Source organism: Embiotoca jacksoni, unplaced genomic scaffold (genome assembly GCF_022577435.1).
Source record: "Embiotoca jacksoni isolate LCO1_2020_lvr unplaced genomic scaffold, fEmbJac1.0.p SCAF_14, whole genome shotgun sequence".
Taxonomy (NCBI): Eukaryota; Metazoa; Chordata; class Actinopteri; family Embiotocidae; genus Embiotoca; species Embiotoca jacksoni.
The window spans coordinates 3,711,846-3,735,724 of NW_027185274.1; the positions used below are offsets into that span (position 1 = coordinate 3,711,846).

At 42.1% G+C, this 23,879-nt stretch overlaps 3 protein-coding genes across 3 annotated transcripts in view; 1 reads left to right on the plus strand and 2 right to left on the minus strand.

Annotated features, from left to right (window-relative positions):
* The window catches only part of LOC138197039 (gap junction delta-2 protein), a 30,206-nt gene extending 24,887 nt beyond the window's left edge, over positions 1-5,319 (minus strand). The window contains exon 1 of the mRNA XM_069147501.1: positions 4,507-5,319. Within this exon, the coding sequence (XP_069003602.1) occupies positions 4,507-4,577 (71 nt within the window). The 5' untranslated portion in view covers positions 4,578-5,319. The remainder of the gene's footprint in view (positions 1-4,506) is intronic.
* Positions 5,320-11,738: 6,419 nt separating this feature from the next.
* nop53 (NOP53 ribosome biogenesis factor) lies at positions 11,739-19,908 on the minus strand. The gene is made up of 12 exons (XM_069147502.1): positions 19,684-19,908; positions 18,553-18,629; positions 18,315-18,417; positions 17,214-17,416; positions 16,271-16,326; positions 16,078-16,173; positions 14,736-14,837; positions 14,473-14,643; positions 13,498-13,673; positions 12,571-12,637; positions 12,097-12,173; positions 11,739-11,986 (listed from the first exon to the last, which is right to left on the minus strand). The coding sequence occupies exons 1-12, from the start codon at positions 19,887-19,889 to the stop codon at positions 11,926-11,928; spliced, it is 1,395 nt and encodes a 464-aa protein (XP_069003603.1). The 5' UTR covers positions 19,890-19,908; the 3' UTR covers positions 11,739-11,925.
* Positions 19,909-20,491: 583 nt separating this feature from the next.
* On the plus strand, positions 20,492-23,243 carry LOC138197041 (histone H3.3A). Its single transcript, XM_069147503.1, has 4 exons — positions 20,492-20,600; positions 21,663-21,806; positions 22,078-22,231; positions 22,324-23,243. The coding sequence occupies exons 2-4, from the start codon at positions 21,679-21,681 to the stop codon at positions 22,450-22,452; spliced, it is 411 nt and encodes a 136-aa protein (XP_069003604.1). The 5' UTR covers positions 20,492-20,600; positions 21,663-21,678; the 3' UTR covers positions 22,453-23,243.
* Positions 23,244-23,879: the final 636 nt, after the last annotated feature.

Genomic DNA, 23,879 nt, shown 5'->3' on the forward strand with positions numbered 1-23,879 from the left:
TTTGAAAAGTGAGAATAATTTTATATTTGAGGATAAGACATTTACATATTCACTTGGAGTGGCGAGATTGGAGCATTATGCATTTGTAGCTTAAATGTTACTAAACTAAAGAATGTATTTTAGTTTGTTTCTCCGCCACAGAGGAAGTAAATTCATGACGACTGAAAACGTGTTAAAAGCGTCTCCTTACAGCTGTACTGCAGAAATACACCAGAGACCAAATCATCTGTCAAGCAGCCAAAAATAAGCAGCGTCACAAAAAGAGGCTCAAAGAGAAGCCTGAAAAACAGCCAGAAACTTATTCTGATGGCTCTCGAGAGAATGACAGGAGAGTGATTGATGGACTAGCATGTCCATAAACAAACAGTATCATGGGGAAACTTCCACAACTTCGCTTGTTTAGAAGTCTTATATTTCTCCAAAAAGTAGTTTTTCAAAAGCAGGTTTTGGAAAAGGCTTGTCATATAATAGAAGTCTTGTTGGAAGAGAGATTGATCCAGTTTGTGGCTCGCTGACATTAATTGTGAGGAGTCACTTTAATTTTTATCTCATTGTCAATGAGGTACTCTCAGCTTTAATCACTCACTTAACATTCCAGTCAGTGCAACCCACAATCCATTTGTATTGCAAATGGCCAGGCCTAAAGACTGTTTCATTAAGTGTCCTGTCTTCTTTCGAGCTCCACTTCCTATTACGTTATCGGAAATCAATATGAGGACGGACTTTCATGTTTAGCAGTCCCACTCTGACCAATGGCAACTCACAAATGGGACAGTAGCCAATGGGACGAGGACCACAGAGATAGCATGAGATATGTGTTGACAGTTCGGTGGAGTGTTTCATCACGGTTTATCCTCGGAGGCGGTGTACCAACACGCAGTGCCACAGTCCATCAGAGGGTCCCAGGGAAGTCGATTTACACCTGGTCGACTGCTCGTAATGGCAGGAATAAATCACTGGCAGCAGGTGAACACACACACACACACACACACACACACACACACACACACACACACACACACAAACAAACACACACAGGACTGAAATCTGTCCAAGCGCATGTGTTATGCCCACAAAGCTCACGTTTCACAAACAGTCTGACTGTTTCTACACACACACTCACTCTCACACACACACACACACACACACACGCACACACACACACACACACACACGCACACAACACAACACACACGCACACACACACACACACACACACACAGGACTGAAATCTGTCCAAGCGCATGCGTTAAGCCCACAAAGCTCACGTTTCACAAACAGTCTGACTGTTTCTGCACACACACACAAATATATACACACACATGCACACACACATATATATACACACACACACACACAAATCCACACACACATGCACACACTCACACAGAGACCGACGACAGACAGACAGGACTGAAATCCTTCCAAGCGCATGCGTTAAGCCCACAAAGATCACGTTTCACAAGCAGTCTGACTGTTTCTGCACACACACACGCACGCACGCGCACACACACACACACTCACACGCACGCACACACACACACACACACACACACACACACACACTCACACACACACACACACACACACTCACGCACGCACACACACGCACGCACGCACGCACGCACACATACGCACTCTGACTGTAGAGGGGAGTCTTCTTACACAAACGAGTGCTATAATGTGTGCGTGACTCATGTATGACGAGTCGACTCGTGAGAGCACACGCTGGCATCGCCTCAGGGACGGAAACCTGTCCAGTGCTTCACCCCGCAGGACGGCACCTTCATTGACCAATGAGACAAGCACAAATTACCGTGGAGGGACCAATGGGTTTGAGAGACTGAGGGAGTATTAGCGAGCATTTATAAAAATTCATGTCAGCGGTGATGGCTCAGATTAGATGGTTTAGAGATGCGGAAAAGCCAGATGCAGGGAGAGCACATAACTGTGGGAATGTACAGAAACCAAAGCTAAAAATGGGTGTCTGGCTCTTTCTAGCATGAAATTACCAAAAATGAATAAATACCTTGAAAGACATAATCCCTTTGTTGATCCATTTATTTCTAAACGGACAAGTTGATAAAATAAAATGCAACACCCCTTGAGATTTCCAATAAACACACTTGGGCACACCTGGGGATGAGCTGTGAAGTTTACGGCCATTAAAGAAATACCTCAGTCACCATGGAAACCACAACAAATTATTTATTTAGAAGAGGTAGTAAGATTCAATCGCATGGTTAATTGGACAGTCAATCAATATGTCAGTCAATCCAGTCGGCAGCAGTCCAACTAAGACTGAATGCCAAAATAGCTCCACCGGGTGACATCATGCTTCATGATAATGACTGTAAATCTCCTTCTTTACTCACATCACTGCCACATAGCAGTGCAAGCAGCTCAGGGAGACTGTGCAACATCAAGCTGACCTGCTCACAATGACAATGCTCACATGTTGATGTTTAACGGCGTTATCTCCAACTCTAGAATACCAGAGGCTGATGGTCGTCATTTGTGCTGGAATTTGATCATAAACCAAAGCACTGGACACATCAGATAAAAGTTATTACAACTCATCCTGTGGAGAGCATTAACTTGATTGTGTAGACATTCAGCTGATACAATCACAGTATAATGAAGTATCCTTGAACAAGCCACTGAATGTGTTCTCTATTTGAAGAGACGCAGCTGATATAACCCTGACCTCTGAAAAAAAATGTTTTTATATATTTCAAAACAAAATGCAACCTCAGTCTCCTTAGAAAGATCCACTTCTATAGCTTACAGACACAAACCTGCTGTATATTATGAAATCTAAAATATTGCTCTAAATGGTTCTGGATGAAGGACACACAACTTATTGATGCTAAACAAATGCAACATGAATCATTAAGGGGCTGCTGGAAAGTCTATGTTGTGTCCAGTTCCTCCCATCATCTGAACATTTCATCTGTCTCGCCAACAGATATAATCAGTGCGAAGATGATCGGAGGCTCTTTTGCCTCCGGGTGTCCTGGTTGCCCTGCTTAGGTCATGACATGCAGCACCATCTTGTGACGAGACAGTCCTCTTGGCTTCCTACCGACGCCCTGCAGACTGTGGCCATGTGTCTGCTCACTTGTCTGTGAATAACCGCCCCTCGCTGCCTTCGCCTTCACTCCCTCTCTTTTTACTCGTTCCCCGTCATCTGCTTCGTGTCTCCCACATCTCTTGATTGCTGATTCTGCTCGCCTCCTCTCCACTTTGCACCCAAACTCTCTGGCTTTGCATGTTTCTTTTCCTCGACTGACTCTGTGGATGTCATTCTTCTTCAGCGATTTTCTCCTCAGCAACCCTCTCCTCTCTCTGTCTCTTCTCTTTCTCGCTCTCGCCGAGACCCTGCAGCCAGTATGACTCGCCCAGTTGATGAGCGACAGTGTCTTCCACTGTCTCATGAATGAGGGAAAGCAAATGCTGACCAATCATTCATCATAACACCAAAGGAAGCAACTCTAACTAACCGTTCAGCCGACAGACTGCTCTCACAATCACATCAGTTTCATTACTCCACGCAACAAAATTCACACTGAGAGACTCATCTTCTGCCAAAACAAAAGAATGTTTCCACAGATGATTTACTTCATAAACATTTATCCACTCGATAATTCAAGAGTACCATAGCCGGAGTGAGTCAGGAGCTTGAGGGGATTGGTTGAAACTGCAAATTCAGACAGCTTCTATTGAACTCTGGGTTCAAAGACGTCCTAAGACGACCTTCAAACTCAATAGTGTGTCCTTTACAAGATGCAAAATCATGTTTAATACCGGTTACACAGCTGATGTGCCTCCGTGGCTAAAACGCTCATCAATAATTTGCTCATTCTGCGGCCGATGAGAGGGAGTTCTTACAAACTAAAATACAAGACATCTCAGCATGTAGGAGGATGCATAAATCATAACTGACCTGACCTCGTGCTTGTGACTCGTTTTTTTTTTTTTTTAGGTTGTAAAAATGACTTCATACTTGACATGAAAAAGAGAAGGGGGGGGGATTGTGGTAAAGCTGAAATGAGGCACAAAGACATCAGTGTGGAGAGGTACAGGTGAAAACTGTACATGAAAGCACCGGGGATGTTTCAGGTGAGATGCTCTGACACTGCTCTGGATCCTCTGATGTCTAAAGCCTCTGTGGGGACTAATAGTCCGGCTGCCTAACCCTCCCATCATGTCACTCAGAGGGATTAAAGAAGCTAAAGCCCCCCTCACCCAGCAATCAGCCACTTTGGACCAGGAATCACTGACTGGTCGCAGAGAGGGATTTATATTTTGCATGCACATGTTACACATTCACCGTATTTCAAATATATTCACAGACAAACATGCACTGATGAAGACTCGTGCACAGATGACAGACAAAGTGAGCAAGAACAGCTTGTTCTCGATTTCAACTGGAATTCAGAAACATCCCCAAATGATGCAAGCATCTCTCTGAAGACCAACAATCGCACCCCGTCAGCAGCTCACCTTCCGATCATAGTGGAGTGCTGCTGCACGGCAGCCTCCAGGAGGCGCTCTAGGATGGTCCATTCTCCCATGGTTGGAGTTAGGAGGCATCCACTGGGCACAGGAAATCAGCACCGACCCCACTTCAAAGTGGGCTTCCCAGTCAGCAGGAGAAGCAGCGCTGGCTTGACAGTCCGTCACTCTGAGGCTTCAAGTCCACTTGTTGGGTTACGATGAGGTAGGGAGTGGCTTCAGGCAGCTGCTTCTGTGTAACAGAGGAGTCGAATGGAACCCCGAAGCAGCTCAGTGACGCCTCATTGTGATCTCCCTCGTCTTTTTTTTGAAGGTGCAATCTCAAAACACACTCTGACTGCAGCTCTTGAGATGCTTCGACTGAACCTCGTCTGTGTGTGTATTTCTCTGTTAATGCAGTTCCACGTGTCTTCCCTCCTTGTTTCCTTCCCTTGGGTGCCCCAGACCCCGTTTACCTCCTAAACAGCTGGTCTGTCATATGGTCTCACACACCTGGTCGAAAACGGAGGCTCTGAGCCTTCGTCTACTTCTGCTGTGTTTCAAGGAGCAGCCTCAGTTTGTGCAAACAGACATCCATCACCTGCACACTAATGCTTCGTCCCTGCACGCTCGTTCTTTGACAGCATCTTGTAGTAACTCCGGCCAGGCTCAGCTCCATAAACTCATGTGAGCCTGAGTAACCAGGGATCTGTGGCTCTGCTCGTTCTTCTCTCCTCCATCCTCTTCATTTCTTCCTCTTTCTGTCCCCTCTTCCTCCGTCTTCTCTTCCAGCTATGTTTCAAGGAATTCCTCCTCCTCCTCCTCCTCCTCCTCTGTTGCTCCTTCCTTCGGTCCTGGTTTGGTTCAGGCACACAGAAGCATCACACTCTTCCTCCTCCTTCCCTCCGCTAGAAACCGTCGCTGGTTTCTCCAGTCCTCCTCGTCCTCAGTGCCTGTCTCTCTCTCTCTCTGTCTCTCTCTCTCTCTCTCAGCAGGCTTTACTTGAGGCAGCTCTCCTTTCTTCTCTTCCCTTCATCTTCTTTTGCTTCCTTCCCACTTGGTTTCTCTCTGTTTGCGCCCTCCACCTGCCTCCGTCTCTGTCTCCCTCTCTGAGCCAGTAGGCAGCCAGACCGAGCGTGTGTCTAGAGGATTAGAGAGAGGAATCATCCCTCAGCTCCTCCCCCCCTCCCTCCCCCCCGCTCCCTCTTGCTCTCCATCACCGTGTTTATCCGCGCTCCTCCTCCTCCCTTTCATCTCGCACTGCTCCACCACTGACAGCACCACACAAACCTTTCTCCACTCCTGTCTCACACACCACAATTTTGTACTCCATCTATGTTTTTGTCATCTTTTTGTATCGGTTGTGCACTGCAACTGCTTTTCTGCTTACACACACACACACACACACACACACGCACGCACACACACACACACACACACACGCATGCACGTTCAGACAGAGACATGAGAGGCAGTGCCATGCCGAGGCTATACAAGGATACTGAGCTGAAAAAAAGGAAGTGTGTGATAGAGCCCGAATGTGGTGGAATCAGTGTGTGTGTGTGTGTGTGTGTGTGTGTGTGTGTGTGTGTGTGTGTGTGTGTGTGTGTGTGTGCATACGTGCGTGCGAGCGATGAAAGCAGAATTAGTGACAGTCATCTAGATTACTCAGAGGATGCTTTCTCTCACTCAAACACACAATCAGTAGTCATGCAAAAAAAAAAATCATGCATGAGCGAACATCCAGGTGTTTTCATTATCAGTTAATCTGCTGGCTGTTTATTCGAATGAATCCACTAATTTTTCAGTCTATAAAATGTCATGACAAACCAGACATACTATACCTCCAGTTTATATCCCTGTCTGTCCGTAGATACGTCCAGACGAATCCAGACGTATCTACGTAGTGAAGACTTTGAATGAATTTAATCAACAGTACTAAGTGTATTTTTTACTTTGTTGGTCTTGTTTTGCTGTAATTTTTTTGTATTAGTGTGTAAATTGGAAAATATTTGAAAAATGGATATTGCTGCAAAGCTTAAAATAACATGATTGTTTCACAAACATCTTCAGCCCGACAGAACAGATGATCTCCGAAGTCACCACAGTTTCAAGGTGGACACCCAAGATTAGTGTCACCAACTCAGCATCATATGGTCCCAATCTCACCTTCTTTTCCTGAGTTATGATGTTGAAAAATGAACAGAAAAAAGGTTTTATACAACATTATGAGGATTACAGTGAAGTTTAACTTGGATATAAAATGTCATCGCTTCGTCATTCTCTCCTATTGGCGATTTTGTTGTGTGAAGTGTTGTCATACATAGCATATAGATTCTTGAGTTACAGCCACAATATGTTTTGTGAGGTAATAGACACCTTCAACCACTAAAATCTAATCAGCTCATCTTTGAGTCGAAGTGAAAATTCTTGCCAAATTTGGAGGAATTCCTTTGAGGCGTTCTTGAGATACTGCATGGGATGAATGGGACGGAAAGATGGACGACTCAAAAACATAGTGCCTCCGAACATGGCTGTTGGTGTGGCAGAGGCACAAAAAGGTGTCAGCAAGCTTTGACCACCAAATTATCATCAGATATCGCTTTCACTAGAATATGGAATATATATCATGTAGTATATTTACCAACGTTTAGACCCCCGTAGGAGTTTACAATCTACAATTACAAATAAAACGTTGAGATTTTCAGTCTAATTATGAGATCCAACAAGACAATTTCTTACAAAAACATCAATTATGATATCAATGATATTTTTCCACTGGAGTTAAATTCCTGCCTTTGAAGGGAAGGTTTTGAAATACCCTTTGAAGAGAGTTGTTGGAAAAATTACAGAATATACATTGAAATCAAAGCTATTATACAAATTGTGGAAACAGAAATAACCTTTTTTTCTGCTGGCAAATCAAATGTTTCACAGGAGGATGACAGTCATCAGGGGCCTTGTTATTACTGAAAATGAAAAAGAAGAATAAAGATTCAGGCTCTGGCAATTATATAGGGTCTTCCGTTAGCTTGTTCTTTGTTGGTTTTTTTTGTGTTTTTTTTAAAAAGCCCAATAACATTTAGTTTATAATGATATTAAAAACAGAAAAAGAGAAAATGTTTGACCATTTTGCTTGGTAACTATGAATATTTACTATATTTAAATGTTACATCATAAATGGAGAAGCGTCACCAACTCTGGAGTTCCCCTCAGCTCTTCAGAAAACCAATTTCATTTTTATGGCTCCCGTACTTTAATGTTTTAGTGCTCTCGCTGCCATCAGTGCAGAGTTTCTGCCACAGTAGGTTGCCGTTTTCTGCTGCAAGGCTCTCAGATACCGACTGCACACTGCCTGCTCAGCACCATGCAGAACACAGTGTTAGATTTATCTCCAAATTAATGTTAATGATGCAGGATGCATGAATAAGCTGTTTGCTCTCAGATTTGCTGTAACAACTGTGCAAGGTGATGACATAGCAGTTCACTGGTTCGAACTTGATACCGATTCATTTTTTGTTGATACGCTGATAATGTCAGTGCAGCCACCCTGTATGAATTTCATCTTATTTTGGGGGCATTCTGGGATGTTTATGACCTCCCTTATCTGGCAGCATACAGCTCAGTGCGTCCACGTGCCTCCGCGTGTGCTCAACTACAGTATCTGTGAGCGAAGAGGTGAGACAGGCAGGGGGACACTGGGACGCCAACACAAATGCCTGTGATTTTTCAGCAAACAAGCTCGGGATCACATAACAATATTCACTCACACGTAAATACACAGTGACATGCAGTGCAGCTAAGTGTTTTTAGTGGCTCCCTCCATCACGTCCGGGCTCCGCAGAACGGAGTAGTAATCTATTCTGAAGGAGGTAATGAGTGAGTGCACACACACACGTAATCCGTCATACCCCATGCCAAGACAATCTGGCAGCACCGTGTCTCACACGTGAAGAGAGGAAGGCCAAAGAGAGGGGGAAGAACTACACAAACAACTTGGCTGCAATCTGTATCTGGCTGGAGTGTGCAAGAAGACGCTGAGATAATTCTCCAGCTTCCTTGTAAGGGGACAGTAAGCCTTGTTGTTTGACTGTACAGGCAACTGAAAACACACGATATTAAGGTCTCTTTGGTCCAGGCTGAAGCGTCGCTACCTTTAAAGCATTCTCATGGCATCTTGTACGAACGATAATAATGCTCCAAAGCTGAATCACACCGACACCAGATATCCCCAGACTTCTCCACTGGCACCACCAGCAGGTTAACATTTGTGAGTTTTGAGTTAAATGATGTCACAGGTTCCTTGATGGACTGTCATGACACCAGAGATGAATGTCCTCCTCAGGATGACCTGTGATCCTGGTTTAGGGCCAAATGTCTGAAAACTAAGAACATTCCCATTAGCCTTAGTTTTACATAGTGCTCAGAGCTTCTTAGAGAATGTTAGTCTACTAACAAGCTAAAATGGTGAACACATAAATAGATAGCTAGATAGCTAGATAGATAGATAGATAGATAAATAGTTATTTTAATAATCCCCAAGGGGAATTTTTTTTCTGCTACAGTAGCATTATAGATACAGGAAAGCAATAAAACAACAGTAAAAAGTATTAAATATAAAAATGCACAGTATATACAATAAATAGAATAAAATAGAATAATTAAATTAAAACTAACTAAACAATAGTGCAAAGTTGAAGTTTTTTTTTTTTTTTAAACAACTATATCTGCTTAGCATAAGCACATTAACATTGCCACTGTGAACATGCTCGCCCATTTTCACATTTTTCATCTAAGGCAGAGGTTCCCTAATTTTTACACTACCTACCAAGTTAAGTTTCCCAATACCAAAACATTTTTTTCATACAATAAAATTCACTGATTTAACCATGCATGCATGCAATAGCCTCAGAAAGGCTAAATGGCAACATAAAGCTGTTGTTGCACATTTAAATAATACATTTACTTATCTTGATAGAAGTGGCACCACTCTGCTGCTGAGCTGTCGACTCAGGCTCCTCTTCAGCATCAACGGGTTCATCTGCGTTGTCACCATGGTCTGTATATAAAAGTGAACTCAAAAATGAAGCCGATGCGGAGGTGTCTTAAGGTGCAATACCAAAGAGTGCCGCTAGAGATCGGCTCCAAAAAGCCATTGGCTCCATAGACTCCCATTGAACTTGTCTAATGAAATTCAAAGTCAATAAATTTGTTTCACAACTTATTTCTGTGTTGTTAGCTAAAGTTGGCCTTTTTTTAAATTATTTTTCTGGCTGTACGTCTGAAAATAATCTCATCATTAATTACAAAATTTGCCTCAAAAGCTGTGTATTTGGGGCATATCTGATTGACAGGCCTGCAGTGCAGTCAGGTTATGGCTGTCTGTGGGCGGGACGTAGGATCATTGGAGGTTCCAATCAGATCAAGTCGTTCCTCCCCAGTTCGTCCAAATATGGTCACTTCTGGCTCCAAAGTTCAAGTGTGAATTACCGCCTTGCCACTAAGTTGGCAAGTTGCAGTTTAAAGTCACGCCTGTCCAAACTCACACATTAAGACTTTGAAGGAATTTGTCCAATAAAGCTTATTTTGATAGAAGACGAAGTTGTAGCCACAAGAGCAGACGATGCTTCAAATATGTATGTTGCTGCAAATAAGCTAAGAATTTTTGAACGTGCATGCTTCACAAACATCTTCAACCCGACAGCACAGAGGATCCACAATCAGCACAGTTTCAAGGTGGACATCCAAGATTAGTGTCACCAATTCAGTTTCTGACTAACGGTGAAACAAGGTCACACTCTGCCTATTTGGTCCCGAGTTATGGACAGAAAAATGTTTTTTTCAGAATTTTGTGACGTCACATCGAAGATGACCATTACTTTATTACCGTTTCCAATTAGATAATTGTTTCTGTGAAATGTTGTCATAATTTGTGCACGTATTCTCGAGTCATGGCCACATGTATTTTGTGGGGGTCACAGTGACCTCGACCTTTGACCGGTAACTTCTTATCAGCTCGTCTCGACTCCAAGGGAATGTTTGTCCTGAAGTTGAAGAAATTACTGCCAAATGTGTGAGAAATCGTGTTCATGAAAAAGAACATACAGTACGTGCAGGCAGATGTACAAACAACCCGAAAACATAATGCCTCTGGAATTTTAGTGTATTTTGCTCTTAATCCTATCAGTAAAAAATCAGCAGGTAAATGTATCAACAGATTGGCCCAGAGCCATTGATAAGTCACTGAAATGGGAAGTGGTCAAGGGTCTAGTGCACACTTGGTCTTGTGAGAGGGGAGATTAACTGATTTAGGCAGCTATGTGGGTGGGGGAGTACAAGGGGGCTTTTTCAGACCCTGAAGGTAAAAGATTATATTTTCACACTGATCAACAGATAAGCTTTGGCGTAGCTCCAGGCATCATGAGACACAGTGTTCGTGTGTGTGTGTGTGTGTGTGTGTGTGTCCTTGTTCACACTAACAGGACACTGAAGGCAATTATGGTTTCAAGCAGGTTAAGAGGGTTGGATTCAATTATCACATGCCAACTTCCTTTAGCCCGTGTCTTCATTTTGTTCCCCCATCTAACATAAAAATTTTTAAAAAAAATCATTCATCTACTTCAATTGACCTCAACTTAATCAATTAATCTAATTGTAAGGATTACAACATGAATGAATTCACTAAACTTTATAAAACACTATCCAAACCTTTTGATGTATTTTTATTTTCATCTAGAAGTTGTGGCATCTAAAGCAGACAGCGAGGAGATCAGAGAGAAATGTGAATGAAGCTTTCAGCTGCTGCGGTTTTTTTCTTGAGCAGGCTCGGGGATCAGTCGCGCTGCAATACTGATGAAATGTGACCAGCTTTAAAGCAAACCCTTTGAGTTGCCACCAGGAAATTGAGGACATATGACAAAGGTTTAGGTGTCTTAAGTGTCAGTGGTCTTGAGAAACAGACATGCTGACATGAAGCAGACCCTGCAGTGGATAGTGATACGATGTGGCTGCTGACCCTGTTTTTAACCTAAGCTGTGAGATGTGTGAGCCCATGCATGAGCAGAGTAGTGGCCCACTGACACTTGGCCTCAGCTGTATACTATAAAGCCTTTGATAACCTTACCCTGATAGGGGTTACGTAACGTACACAGAAATAACATGTTCTGTGTTTAACTGGAAGAAGTGATATAAAAAGTGCAAGGCGTAAACGATTGGAGGAAACACACAACACTCGTGTCCAGCAGTGTTCGTCACAGTTTATATATCGTTGTTGTCGGTGACAGAATAATTTGTTGGCAGATGTAATCGTCTCAAAGGGTCAAGCCCCCCTCAGCAGTCATTACGTTGTATATACACAGTCCCATTTTGTTGCACTTGTGGTTTTGAAATGCCGGCCAGCTCCTTGTTTCGGTGGTCTGTGGCTCGGCACTAAGTGATCTCTCTGAAAGCCCTCTTCTCCGCATACTTCACCTTGAGTCTCCTCTTGAACCTAAGAGACAGTGGAAAGATATATTTTACTCAACAGACACATAATGAATCTGCACATGACTGTGGGCCTTTGATGAGATGTTACGCAAGAGTAAAGCCTGAGCTCCTTACTTGGCTCTTTCTCTCGGTTCAATGAGGTTCCTCTTCTGCATACTCTTGAAGCGGTCCTTGAGGATGCTGCCCTCTGGCTGCAGAGGCACACCATTACAAGGGGTGAGACAAGTCCAGACATGTGAAGCAAATATCAGTATGCTCCGATGCAACACCCACCCAAATTATAAAACCCTATTCACAGCACAAAGGCTGATTTAAGCACTATTCAAAGACATAATGGCAGCAGATAAAAGAGAAAACCTGGGAATTATCCACTGGCAATTAGATCAAATGAAACTATAATGATCCCAGTGGGGAAAGTGGGTCGTCGCAGTATTAAAGAATAGGATAAAGCTTAGAATAAGACAATACAGAGTACTGAAGATAATACACCGATCAAATGAACCAAAACTCATTACAGATAAACTGCGTCCTTGCTGGAGAAGGTCAAAGTGGATGAGAGAGCACAAATTACAAATGTTAGTGATGTACCTTGAGTTGTCGTAAGGAGCCAGCCAGCTCGTCACTCAACTGAACCTCCAGGTCCGGAGCCTGGAACCTGCAAGCGAACATTTACAATGTTGATAAAATGGTCTGTTCACCACCAAACTGTCACCTGCTGAAATACGTGCAGGTAAAGGCTTCACATTAATGCTGTTAATGTTATGGTGGCACTAAATAAAAGGGCTCGGTTGCAACAAACCTGACTGTCTATTTGTACACATTTAGCCCATTAAGATTAGTGGAAATTTTTGGACTTATTGATTGAAATTAGTCACGTTCATTTTGCAATCAGAAAAACTAAGACTGAAAAGAGAGAGAAAGAAATCATCATTCAGAGAGGAAGCCGACTCTCTCCAAAAGAAAACAGATTCAATAATCTCTACAACTTATGAATGTTATCATGAGTGTTATCATTGTTTAAATATTACAATTTGCTGATGAACATCAATAGACTGTATGTCTAAGATAATACTAAAGAGCTTTAAAGGGGCACTCCGTCCATTTAAAAAAAAAAAAAAAGAAAATCGGTTAGCTCGTCTTGATTAAATACTCCTCGCCGTGTGAGCAGCTGTGTGGTAGTAATACGGTTGTTTTCTGTGGCTCTGAGGACACCAAGGAAATAACCCTGATGATGTCATCTTGGTTTGTGCTTGAGACTTCAGATGTATAATAAAAAGGCTGCGTGACAAACTGGGGCGGAGAGTTTTGATGTGGTTGACTACGAGGAAACAACGATGTAACAAAAGACACTGGAGCTGAAATGACCCATGCTAAGGACTAAAAGTCAGGATGTCTCAGCCTCCTCTCAACTGAGCGGTTTTGGATCCCCGTGACTTCATGAAGGCGCTACACTAAGTCACGGAAGTACCCGTTTAAGAAGCAGAGGAATGTGCATGAACGGGGTTAGCTGTGTACTTGAGTTTGCCGAGGCGTCTGGGCTGAGATTTCTGGGCCTCCTGCTTGGCTTTGCGTTTAATCTGTTCGGTCTTGGTCTTCTGTTCCTGCTGTTTGATGGAGGACTTTATGGAGCGAAGCTGGAAGAGCTGCTGCTGCTGGTCCGTCTGCCGCCTGCCAGCCAGCCGCCGCTGCTCCTGGAGTCGGGTTAAAAAGATGAGGAGCGGTGAGGTGGCTGCTTCAATGGCGAGTGCAACGACAATGCGGAAACGTTTTGAGAACACTTCCTGGAGGCCATTATAACGGACACTTTGACAAGTTGCAACATTATCTCATTTCAGATTTACCAGTTCAAGATGCATCTGAAAATGACTTTTTTTTGGTTTGTTTTTGCTACAAGCATGAGCCAGAAAAAGGTGAATTATTTCACTCTCATGTCTGAAAGAACTGCTCTGTAATAGTAAATGTTTCTACGACACACTAAAATAAAGAAAAAGTACAGCCATCACAATTTCCCAGAGCCCAACATATGTTTTCAAATAGCTGGTTTTGACCCACAAACGACCCAAAAAGCCAAAGATTATTTATTGATCTCTATACGCAGTACAGAGCAGCCTGGTTAGAAGACATGTTAGCCTCCTCAGTCATTGAAAAATATAGAATCAATGAAAAAACATATCAATTATTTAAATATTTGCCAATAAATACTCTTTCCATTAACCAATCATTTAATCAATACATTTTCTTCAGATCTACGTTCAAATGCTGCCTCACTATTTCCAATCTAAATAAAATCCTAAAAAAAGACTCTTTTTTTCTTGCTTTTAGTCGATATTGCTAAACTTAAGAGAAATAACTGTCTGCGGTGAATAAGGTCCAATTCTCTCTTCAGCGTTACAGCACAAACTTACGAATGTTTACAACCTCAATCGTAGAAAACACCGATTTAGTTCATTTGTGAAGTTTATAAATGAGTTGGAGTGATTACGTCCGTACCTTAATTTTTTCTGCCCTCTCTTTCTTTCTCTGTCTCTCGGTCTTCTTCTCGGCCATTGCGATCCCTCCCCCTGCCACATCCTCCTCGTCCTCAGTAGGAGCCGCATGGCCTTCACCTCCTTCATTATCCTCCTCGACCAAACCTTCCACCTGCTCACGGAGGATCGTCTCCTAAAAAAAAACAACACGCAAAAGCACAAAAGTTAAAAATGCAGCATGACTAAAGCGAGAGGTGACGGAGGACCTGGAGTAATCATCTGTACCTCGGTGGCCGTGTCCGCTCGGTTGACAGCCAGCTGCCGCTCTATTTTGTCTTCCTGCTTTTGCCTCTTGACCTCCACCTCGTGGGCGTCCTGCAGCAGAGCCTGGATTTACAGAGAGATGAACAGTCAGCATTTCTAACAGCACAGTCTGTGGTTAATGAGCTGTAACCTTCAGGTCAGACTTGTTTTGAGCACATGTTGTAAAGTTGAGATCCAAATATGTGCAAGTAATGATGTTGAAACTTCAACAAAGTTATAACAGACGAACATCAACAGTGTGATGGAACGGCACAACGGTCTGCAAGAACACTGATGCTGTACTGAATACTGAGCTAAATACATTCATGCCTTTTAAAACGTCGACAAACCAAAGACGGGCTGAACACGTTTAAGCATCAGTTCAACAGGTAACAATACTTTTAGTGTAATACATGTACAACTGTTACACCACGTAGTACATCCAACTGTTACGCCACGTAGTACATCCAACTGTCACGCCACGTAGTACATCCAACTGTCACACCACGTAGTACATCCAACTGTCACACCACGTAGTACATCCAACTGTCACACCACGTAGTACATCCAACTGTCACGCCACGTAGTACATCCAACTGTCACGCCACGTAGTACATCCAACTGTCACGCCACGTAGTACATCCAACTGTCACGCCACGTAGTACATCCAACTGTCACGCCACGTAGTACATCCAACTGTCACGCCACGTAGTACATCCAACTGTCACGCCACGTAGTACATCCAACTGTTACACCACGTAGTACATCCAACTGTTACACCACGTAGTACATCCAACTGTCACACCACGTAGTACATCCAACTGTCACACCACGTAGTACATCCAACTGTCACACCACGTAGTACATCCAACTGTCACACCATGTAGTACATCCAACTGTCACACCACGTAGTACATCCAACTGTTACACCACGTAGTACATCCAACTGTCACACCACGTAGTACATCCAACTGTCACACCATGTAGTACATCCAACTGTCACACCACGTAGTACATCCAACTGTCACACCACGTAGTACATCCAACTGTTACACCACGTAGTACATCCAACTGTTACACCACGTAGTACATCCAACTGTTACACCACGTAGTACATCCAACTGTTACACCATGTAGTACATCCAAGACAGACTGGAATACCAAACTAAAACACTTATTTTGTTTTAATTGTATGTTCATTAATATAACAATAAAACATTTTCCAAAACTTTTGAAGCTCCCTGAAACATTATTATGTTTGGGATATTATCTCATCACCATATCACCCTTCACTAATCTGAATATTGATTGGTTTTTGAGTTACCTGGTGGGAGAAGAAGTCGGGGTTGTAGGATCCTCCGGGAGCGATCACCTCCACAGCGGGGAGCATAGACGGCTTCTCGTATAACGACTCTGGACGCTGAGGAATCAGAGATGCAGCCACGTTAGTTTAACTCCAACATCCGCACGCCAACTGTCAAATATCAGTCAAGCTGTCCGTCAACTGTTTTTCTCACCTTGACACGCTTCTTGCCCGTCTGTTGAAGATACCAGGGATCACCTGACTCTTTGGCTACATTCAAAAGAAAAGAAAAACTTGTTTTATAAAAGTTGTTTAACAGACTTCTGCAACATTACAACCTTTTAATAAAAGTGTCACATGTCAAAAGTTTTAAAAGCGGCTGCAAAAATCAGATGAGACGCCTGCAGGAGTCCTTTAAGTTGTTGAGTTTCTAGTCAATACAGCTGCAAGGAAAACAAGGCTCTGAGAAAGCAGACTAGATTTTACTACTGGCATAAACTGGGGCTTCACAAGAGTCTATTAAATGGGCCAGCCGTCACCAGTTTGTTCAATAAAACAAAACTCTGGCTGCTCCCTCTCTTGGATTCTCTGATCGCAGCAGCTGGCAGCGACTAGAAAACTCTCGTGGCAAAGAAATCTTTAACTAAGCATTCACTCACGCCGCTCTTTTACTGTCGTGGCTACAACTTTGTTTTCTATCAGAATCAGATGTACTGACCAACGTCTACATGCATTACATGAGTTTGGACAGATGTGGACGTAAACTGAAACTTAACTGGTTGGCAGAGACGGACAACTCCGAGGCTGTAATCCTCGTTAGTTCTGGTAGTGCGAGTACGTCGACATGAACGGACTTCTAACAGGATCGCAGGTCGTAACAAACCGAAGAAGTCTCATCCCGAATCGGACTTTGGACACAACGTTTGGGACGACTGCAGGTCTGTTTATTACAATGCTACTTTCACATGTGGATCTCCAGGCAACCTCTAGAAGTAGTCAAATACACTTTACATGTGTATCCTCAGACCCAAGATGGCCGTTCACAGAACAGTCATCCGAGCTCCATGTTGGTCTTCACATTCCCATGAAGGAAATACTGGGAGCGCAAGGATGGGATCATCACCGGACAGACATGCGTGCGCACAAACTGCACTCACTCTCTTGACCCCATATGTCGTAATAGTCTCTGTCTGGGTTGTTGTTGGCCTCCGTCACCGCCTTCTTGGTCGTCCTGTCGACGGGCCGTCTGTTCAGCAGCCGTTTCTGCCTCCGTGGCACCACGCCTTTGGCTGCCAGCTGCTCGGCCTTCTGAGCGATGCGGCGGAGCTTCTTGGCGTTCGGTTGCTGGTAAGCCAGCACACTGGCGGGGGAGCAGGAGACATCATTAGTATTGGTCATTATGATTAAGAGAGGCGGCAACACGTAAAGGAAATCAGTGACGCCAGATGTGATGGAGAGCACACTACATGTTTAGGACTACTGTGTTTGCACATCCTCAGATCCCCGGACACTGTTCACACAACAGTCTCCTGAGCTCCTCTATGTTGTCTTCACATTCCCATGAAGGAAATACTGGGAGCGCAAGGATGAGATCATCACAGGACACAGTGAAATATAAAGACGATTTTTCCATAAATTCTAAACATCATCTGCTTTAACAAATGCATCATTTGTTGTAAAACTCTGCTACAGGCAGACTTGAGGAACCTCTTTGTTCAGTTAATTCAGACATCAGACATGAAACCAGTCAGCCGGACATCTTGACTCACGGACACCGAGTTTATCACAAACACACACAGTTCTAGCTCTGCAGTTGTGCTTTTAGCGTAACCCGCACTTTTAATAAGAACAGACAAATTACACTGGTCTGTGATCTATGTAATATGACCACTTGTATATGACAGTGTGGTAATTGTGATTATTTTCATTATCAGTTCATCTGCCATGTATTTCCTCATTTAACTGATCAGCTGTTTGGTCTGTAAAATGTCAGAAAGTGATTAAAATTGTCAGTCAGTATTTCCAAAAGCCAAACTGGAGCCTGTAATGTTTTCAACTGATCCTGACCAACAGTCAACAAAGAAAAAATACTCCGTGTATTATTACAAAGAACTAAAGGGACCAGAAATTATTCACATTTAGGAAGCTGAAGTCAGAGAGGTTTTATGGAGGTGTGGAGTGTTAGACTGACACACAGTGGACAACATTATATCGTCCAAGAAAAAAAAAAAGAAAAGGTCACACTGATGGATACTGACTCTTTAGGTGCTGGGATGAGGGAGTCATGCTGGAGGATCAGGTCTATCCTCAGAGGACGTGACGCTTTCCCTTTCCTCGTCTTCCCCTCGACCGGTTCAGGCGCTTCACACAGAAAAGAGATTTTTCAGATCAACCAAATGAAAAAGCTGAAATTGAACAGTGTAAAAGTAAAGAGATGAAGAAGCTGCTTCATTACTATTTATTACAACTGATTGTGTCATGAAATCACATACTTACCCTTCTGTTCAGCTTTCGCTGGTTGTCCAACATCCAAAAAGAACAAAGTTTCATCTGATTTCTCAGACAGCAAACCACTGAAATACACACAGATCACATCATCGCATATTAGAAACTGAAAAAAAAAAAAACATTTTCACCATTTTATCTACAACTACTAACAATCATTTCACTTCATCAGTACATCTGATGGTTAATGAGTACAAGTACGCAAGGCTGGTTGATGAACAAATACAAAAAACAATTACTATATTTTTACCAAATACCTTGCTATTGATGTTGCAACAGTATAGTAAGAATGATTACTGGTGCTTCGCCATGAAATATTCACTGATGTGGATAAACTGACTAAATGATAAAGGCAGATTTTATAACAGCTAGAACAGTCTGGTAAGTTTTACTGTGATGCAACCAAGAAAATACAACATTTCTGCCATATCTCGACATTCAAAACGTAAGACGGTAACTATCTACATGTAAAGATTGAGTAATATTTGTTAAATGTCATGTGTTTTTAAATCTGTACAAGAAACATTAGAAAGTATAAATATTTTTGTGCATTTGTTTGATTGTAAAAATAAAAATGCTGTATTTGTATAATAAACATTGTGAGCACTCAACAAAATCTATCACTTTCCCGACCTTAATCATGATTGTGATGCGCACAAATAATTTGGTGAATTTGTAAAATTGTATGAAAATAAAAATTGAACAAAATACATAATTAGTTAAATTGTTGGTGCAGTGATGGAAATAAGTTGCTTTCAATCAGATTTATGAGTCCTGCTGGTAAATCTTAAAGAGATGAAAGAAATCTTTGAAGAATTTGACCAGTAATGTGAGAAATATACTTTTCCTGGATTGTGAAAATTTAAATAGTCACACAGTCAGATAAAACGTTTGGAGGAAAAAAAAAAATGTAGGAATCCTAAAAGACGATGTAAAAAAACAAAAAGAAGTAAACCTTCAACAGGACTTTTTGACTCTGGATATCACAATATTGATATAAAAACAATACAATTTCTAAACCTGAAAGCATGATTCCCAGTTTGATCTAGTTTGACTGGTTGTGAATAATTTGAACTTTAAAGCTTTGTTTCTTCCAGTCCTGCCCTCACATGGCCACCTCACCCCGTGGTCCTCTCCTGATGCCTGACGTCCTCTAAAAACCCCTCGACGTCGTTTATATCGCTGTGTTTGTTCCAGTTCTTCTTCTTGTTCTTGTTCGTGCGTTTTCTCCGACCGCTGGCCGAGCCCGCACCGTCCGAAGTGGCTTTTAAAGTTAAAAAACCCGGTTGCGAGGCCGCCATGCGTCTCAGCCTCCTGCTAGGCGCCATGTCGGAAGACAACAGAAGCAGCTTCTTCTTCTTCGTTGGTGTCGGAGTTGACGGTGGTGGCGCCCCCTGCGGGGCTGACGGTGTAAACGCTTGCTCAAGTGTCTCTGACAAATAACTAATGTAAAGTTGTTGTTTTCCCAACTATATCATATTATTTAAAGATTCTGATCATTGGAGTCAATTTATTATAAATTTGGGTGTAAAATAAAAAATAAAAAAATGAGTGTTATTTTGTTGGTTTTAAATTGTACATTTTATATTAATTACAAAACAAATAGTGTTAAAACAGTAAATACAGTCTCAAAAGACTAACAGAATGAATTCCACTCCTCCCTATCGTCACTCTCAGATACTGGTGGTGTTTTAGTTGCATTTTTTTTTTTTCCTTTCCATGCAAGGAAGATGAGATGAAATGGAAAAACAAAAACCGTCTGCTATTTATCTAAACTAAGAAAAAAGATCAAGTATCAGGGTCGAGGAAAAGTTGTTGCAAAACTTGTGTATGTGGCCGCGCTATAGTTCATCATGCTGCAGCATGTGTGTGACATGTTTGTTCCAAATGCATCATGGGAAACGTGTCTCCTCTTGCGTTCCTATGTTCTTTTTCCTTTTTTTTTTCCCTCCCTTCATTTTATAGCGAGAACAACGCTTAAGAGACTCAAGAATAAATCCCCGTTTTTCAGCTGCAAATCTTTCACTAAGTTTTTACAGGTAAGTATGACTACTTGAATAAACCTCCGATCTATCGTGTCGCGTCGTGTTAGTTTGGGATAAATGTTGTTTTTTTCGTTTATTTTCGGTGAGAAAGAAAGAAAACGCGAGAGAGGGAGTCGAGCTGCTCTCCGGCTGCTCGGGGAGTCGGGGACCGAAAACAGCACTTTGTGATCGGGTCGAATTTGACTCGGAAATGCGCCCAAAGTGAGGGGTCATCCGACAAAATATTGTTCATCAAAAGATCCCCTGACATGTCTAGTGTCATCTTCAAAAAGTATATCCCGCTTTCGTGCCGTGGTTTTAATGTTCTTCCGTCGTTTTTATCATCACCTTCTCCTGTTTGCTACAACGATTTTTTTTTTTTTTTTTTTTTTTTTTCCTTCCCGTTTACATTCTTCAAGCCAACAGCCAGCCATCATCTTTAGGTGCGCTAGTTTATAAACGACGGGCAGCCGGTGAGGGCGGGGTCGGCTGGTTTTCCTTGAAAATAGCTCATTCTGAATAAAAACACAAGACTCGTGCGCAATCGGCGAGCCCACTGTGAAGAAACGAACTAACCCGCAGTCAATGCGCAGGGGGCGGGGCTTCTCTGACAAACATCGTGCGGTGAGTGGTCGAAAGGTTCACAACATCCCGCCCCACAGGCAAGACAACTGAATTTGATTGGTTTATCTGATAAAGCGCTGTGATGTGATTCGATGCATTAACTGCCCATATCTCTCTGCCGTTGCGTAAGCTGACTTTGGTATAACTTGAAAAAAAACCCTGAAGTTCCTGATGCTGATTTTTTATAACACACTCTAACTGAGAAGACTCGCTGATGTAAAATTGTATATATTTATAAATAATAAAATGTCCATCTTTTTAAATCTTGAATCCATAATGTTCAACATTAGACTTTTAAAAAAAAAACTAAAAAAAATATATATTTTTTTTTGTTTTTTTTGTTACTGTACTGTAATAAACTTTGTACAAGAAATCAGAAGACTACTCATTTCTGGAACGTGCAACACATTTGAAACCAAAGCTGATCATTGTTCTTTTGCCCGTCTTCTCCAGGTGATCTGTTGTAGCCATGGCCCGTACCAAGCAGACCGCTCGTAAGTCCACTGGAGGCAAAGCCCCACGTAAACAGCTGGCCACAAAGGCTGCTCGCAAGAGCGCTCCTTCCACTGGTGGAGTCAAGAAGCCCCATCGTTACAGGTGAGACAGGCGACAACAGCTTCCACCAGTGTTTTCACTCTGTTTAAAGCCAGCCAGAAATCATTTACCATCAGTTCAGGCACAGAGAAAAAAAAAAACATTAAATAATTGTAGAAAACAAACAAGTGGTCAAAACAGAGAATGTAAACTCCCAGTAAACCATCTGTGTGTGTTTGTGTGGTTTGACTTGAGTGTCGTTGACTTTCTACAACCAAGCTCTGCTTTCCGATGTTTGCCCAATTTTTGAATCCCTACTTTCTGAAATCTGAAGGCCCGGTACCGTGGCTCTGCGTGAGATCCGTCGTTATCAGAAGTCCACCGAGCTGCTGATCCGCAAGCTGCCCTTCCAGCGTCTGGTGAGAGAAATCGCCCAGGACTTCAAGACCGACCTGCGTTTCCAGAGCGCAGCCATCGGAGCTCTGCAGGTCAGCAGCGCTCACCGTAGAAAATTCTTCATGTTGTGCCACATTTGACTTTTCCACCAAAATGCTGAAATGTTTCATTCTGCTCTCTGCAGGAGGCCAGTGAGGCCTACCTGGTGGGCCTATTTGAGGACACCAACCTGTGCGCCATCCACGCCAAGCGTGTCACCATCATGCCCAAAGACATCCAGCTGGCACGTCGTATCCGCGGGGAGCGCGCTTAAAATGCTTTCTGATTTATTATCCGCTGTCCTCCCTTTCACCACTTGTTTCTCCCTCTCCTTGCTCTATACTTAGTTAGTAGTTTGGTTTGAGGTTCTATATATATCATATGATCGTGATAACCGTAAATGTGTGATCATGTCTTCTTTGGTGCTGCTAGTAGCAGACTTTCCTTTGAGCTATCTTCATGTATGTTTCAAACTTTGAGTCACGCTCATGAGTTCTAATTAGTAAGTGCACAGGAATGCCTCTTTGAATAAGGTGTTTTTGCCAGCCAAGAATAGCATATGATCTGACATGAGCATAGGAATTAGCATTAAGGTTGAGATATTTTCATCTTTAGACGGACACATACATTGATATAATCGATCTTCTGATTTTTTTTCCTTTAAAAAAAAAAAAAAAAAATTGAAATTTGTTGTAAAAGTAGTTAGTTTTCTTTCTTTTTTTTTTACAATAATGGTGTATTTCTACTGTTACTGTTTAATGTATCAAAATACAAAAGTTTGATTCTGGTTGTCAATTAGAAACGTCATTGTGCTATGATGACACTGCATGGTTTGACAGACTACAAGCGGCATATATGTAGCAGACCTATGTTGATCATCTTTTGATTTTCAGCCACGTTATTCTGTCCAGGTTATGACTTTTTGTTCCTCTCTCAGGTTGGTATGATAACCTTTTTTTTTTTTTTTTCTACTGTGTTTTTGATTTATGTTTTCAGTCATTTTTAAAAAGTATTTGTACTCCGGAATTCACATATAAACATAATAAACAGATTCTTGTGGTTAAATGAGCTGTCACAGTGATTTATCTACATCAGAGCACTTCATGTTTGATCTAAAACTATTGGTCAATTTACCTGTTGGACAAAAAATTACTTTTAGACTACATTTCTGTTCATTTTTCAAACATGTGTAAAACATCCTGTAATTTGCTTCTTAATGTGCTTTTTTTGTCTGTTGTGAACATGAAGTGAGCTTCCTTGGTCTGTTGGGTCTCACGAAAACAAGTCATGTTCAGTTGCTCAAAACATCAATACATAAGGAAATTTCACAAATTATAGACTTTTGTTAAACTAAACAACTATTTTATAAAAATAAATGTCACATTAAAATAATATTAATGTAATAAAACTATCCCCCATAAATTTCTGTCCTGGTTAATATTCTGATGCAAAGATTTTTTTTTAATTATTGCATCCTTCCAAGAACACTGGTCAAGACTTCAACCCATGCTAAACCAAAAAAAGTTGATCATATATTTTAGCAAACTGAGCCCCCTTTTTTGTCGACAGATTAATCTTTGGACACTATAGAGGGATGTTCCTGAGGCCATATGCCGACACTCATACACTTGTATACATTTTAGAAGTAAGATTTCATGTTTTAAGTGTAACTGCAGTCATATTTATAAACAAGTTAAAAAG

Excerpts from the sequence above, each read along its gene's own strand:
- LOC138197041 (XM_069147503.1), top strand. The coding sequence starts at position 21,679 with ATGGCCCGTACCAAGCAGACCGCTCGTAAGTCCACTGGAGGCAAAGCC. Across the intron at positions 21,807-22,077 it reads AAGAAGCCCCATCGTTACAG|GCCCGGTACCGTGGCTCTGC; the intron begins GTGAGACAGGCG and ends TGAAATCTGAAG. Across the intron at positions 22,232-22,323 it reads CAGCCATCGGAGCTCTGCAG|GAGGCCAGTGAGGCCTACCT; the intron begins GTCAGCAGCGCT and ends TGCTCTCTGCAG.
- nop53 (XM_069147502.1), bottom strand. The coding sequence starts at position 19,889 with ATGGCGCCTAGCAGGAGGCTGAGACGCATGGCGGCCTCGCAACCGGGT. Across the intron at positions 12,638-13,497 it reads AGACGCCTCGGCAAACTCAA|GTTCCAGGCTCCGGACCTGG; the intron begins GTACACAGCTAA and ends GTTCGCTTGCAG. Across the intron at positions 11,987-12,096 it reads GAACCGAGAGAAAGAGCCAA|GTTCAAGAGGAGACTCAAGG; the intron begins GTAAGGAGCTCA and ends ACTGTCTCTTAG.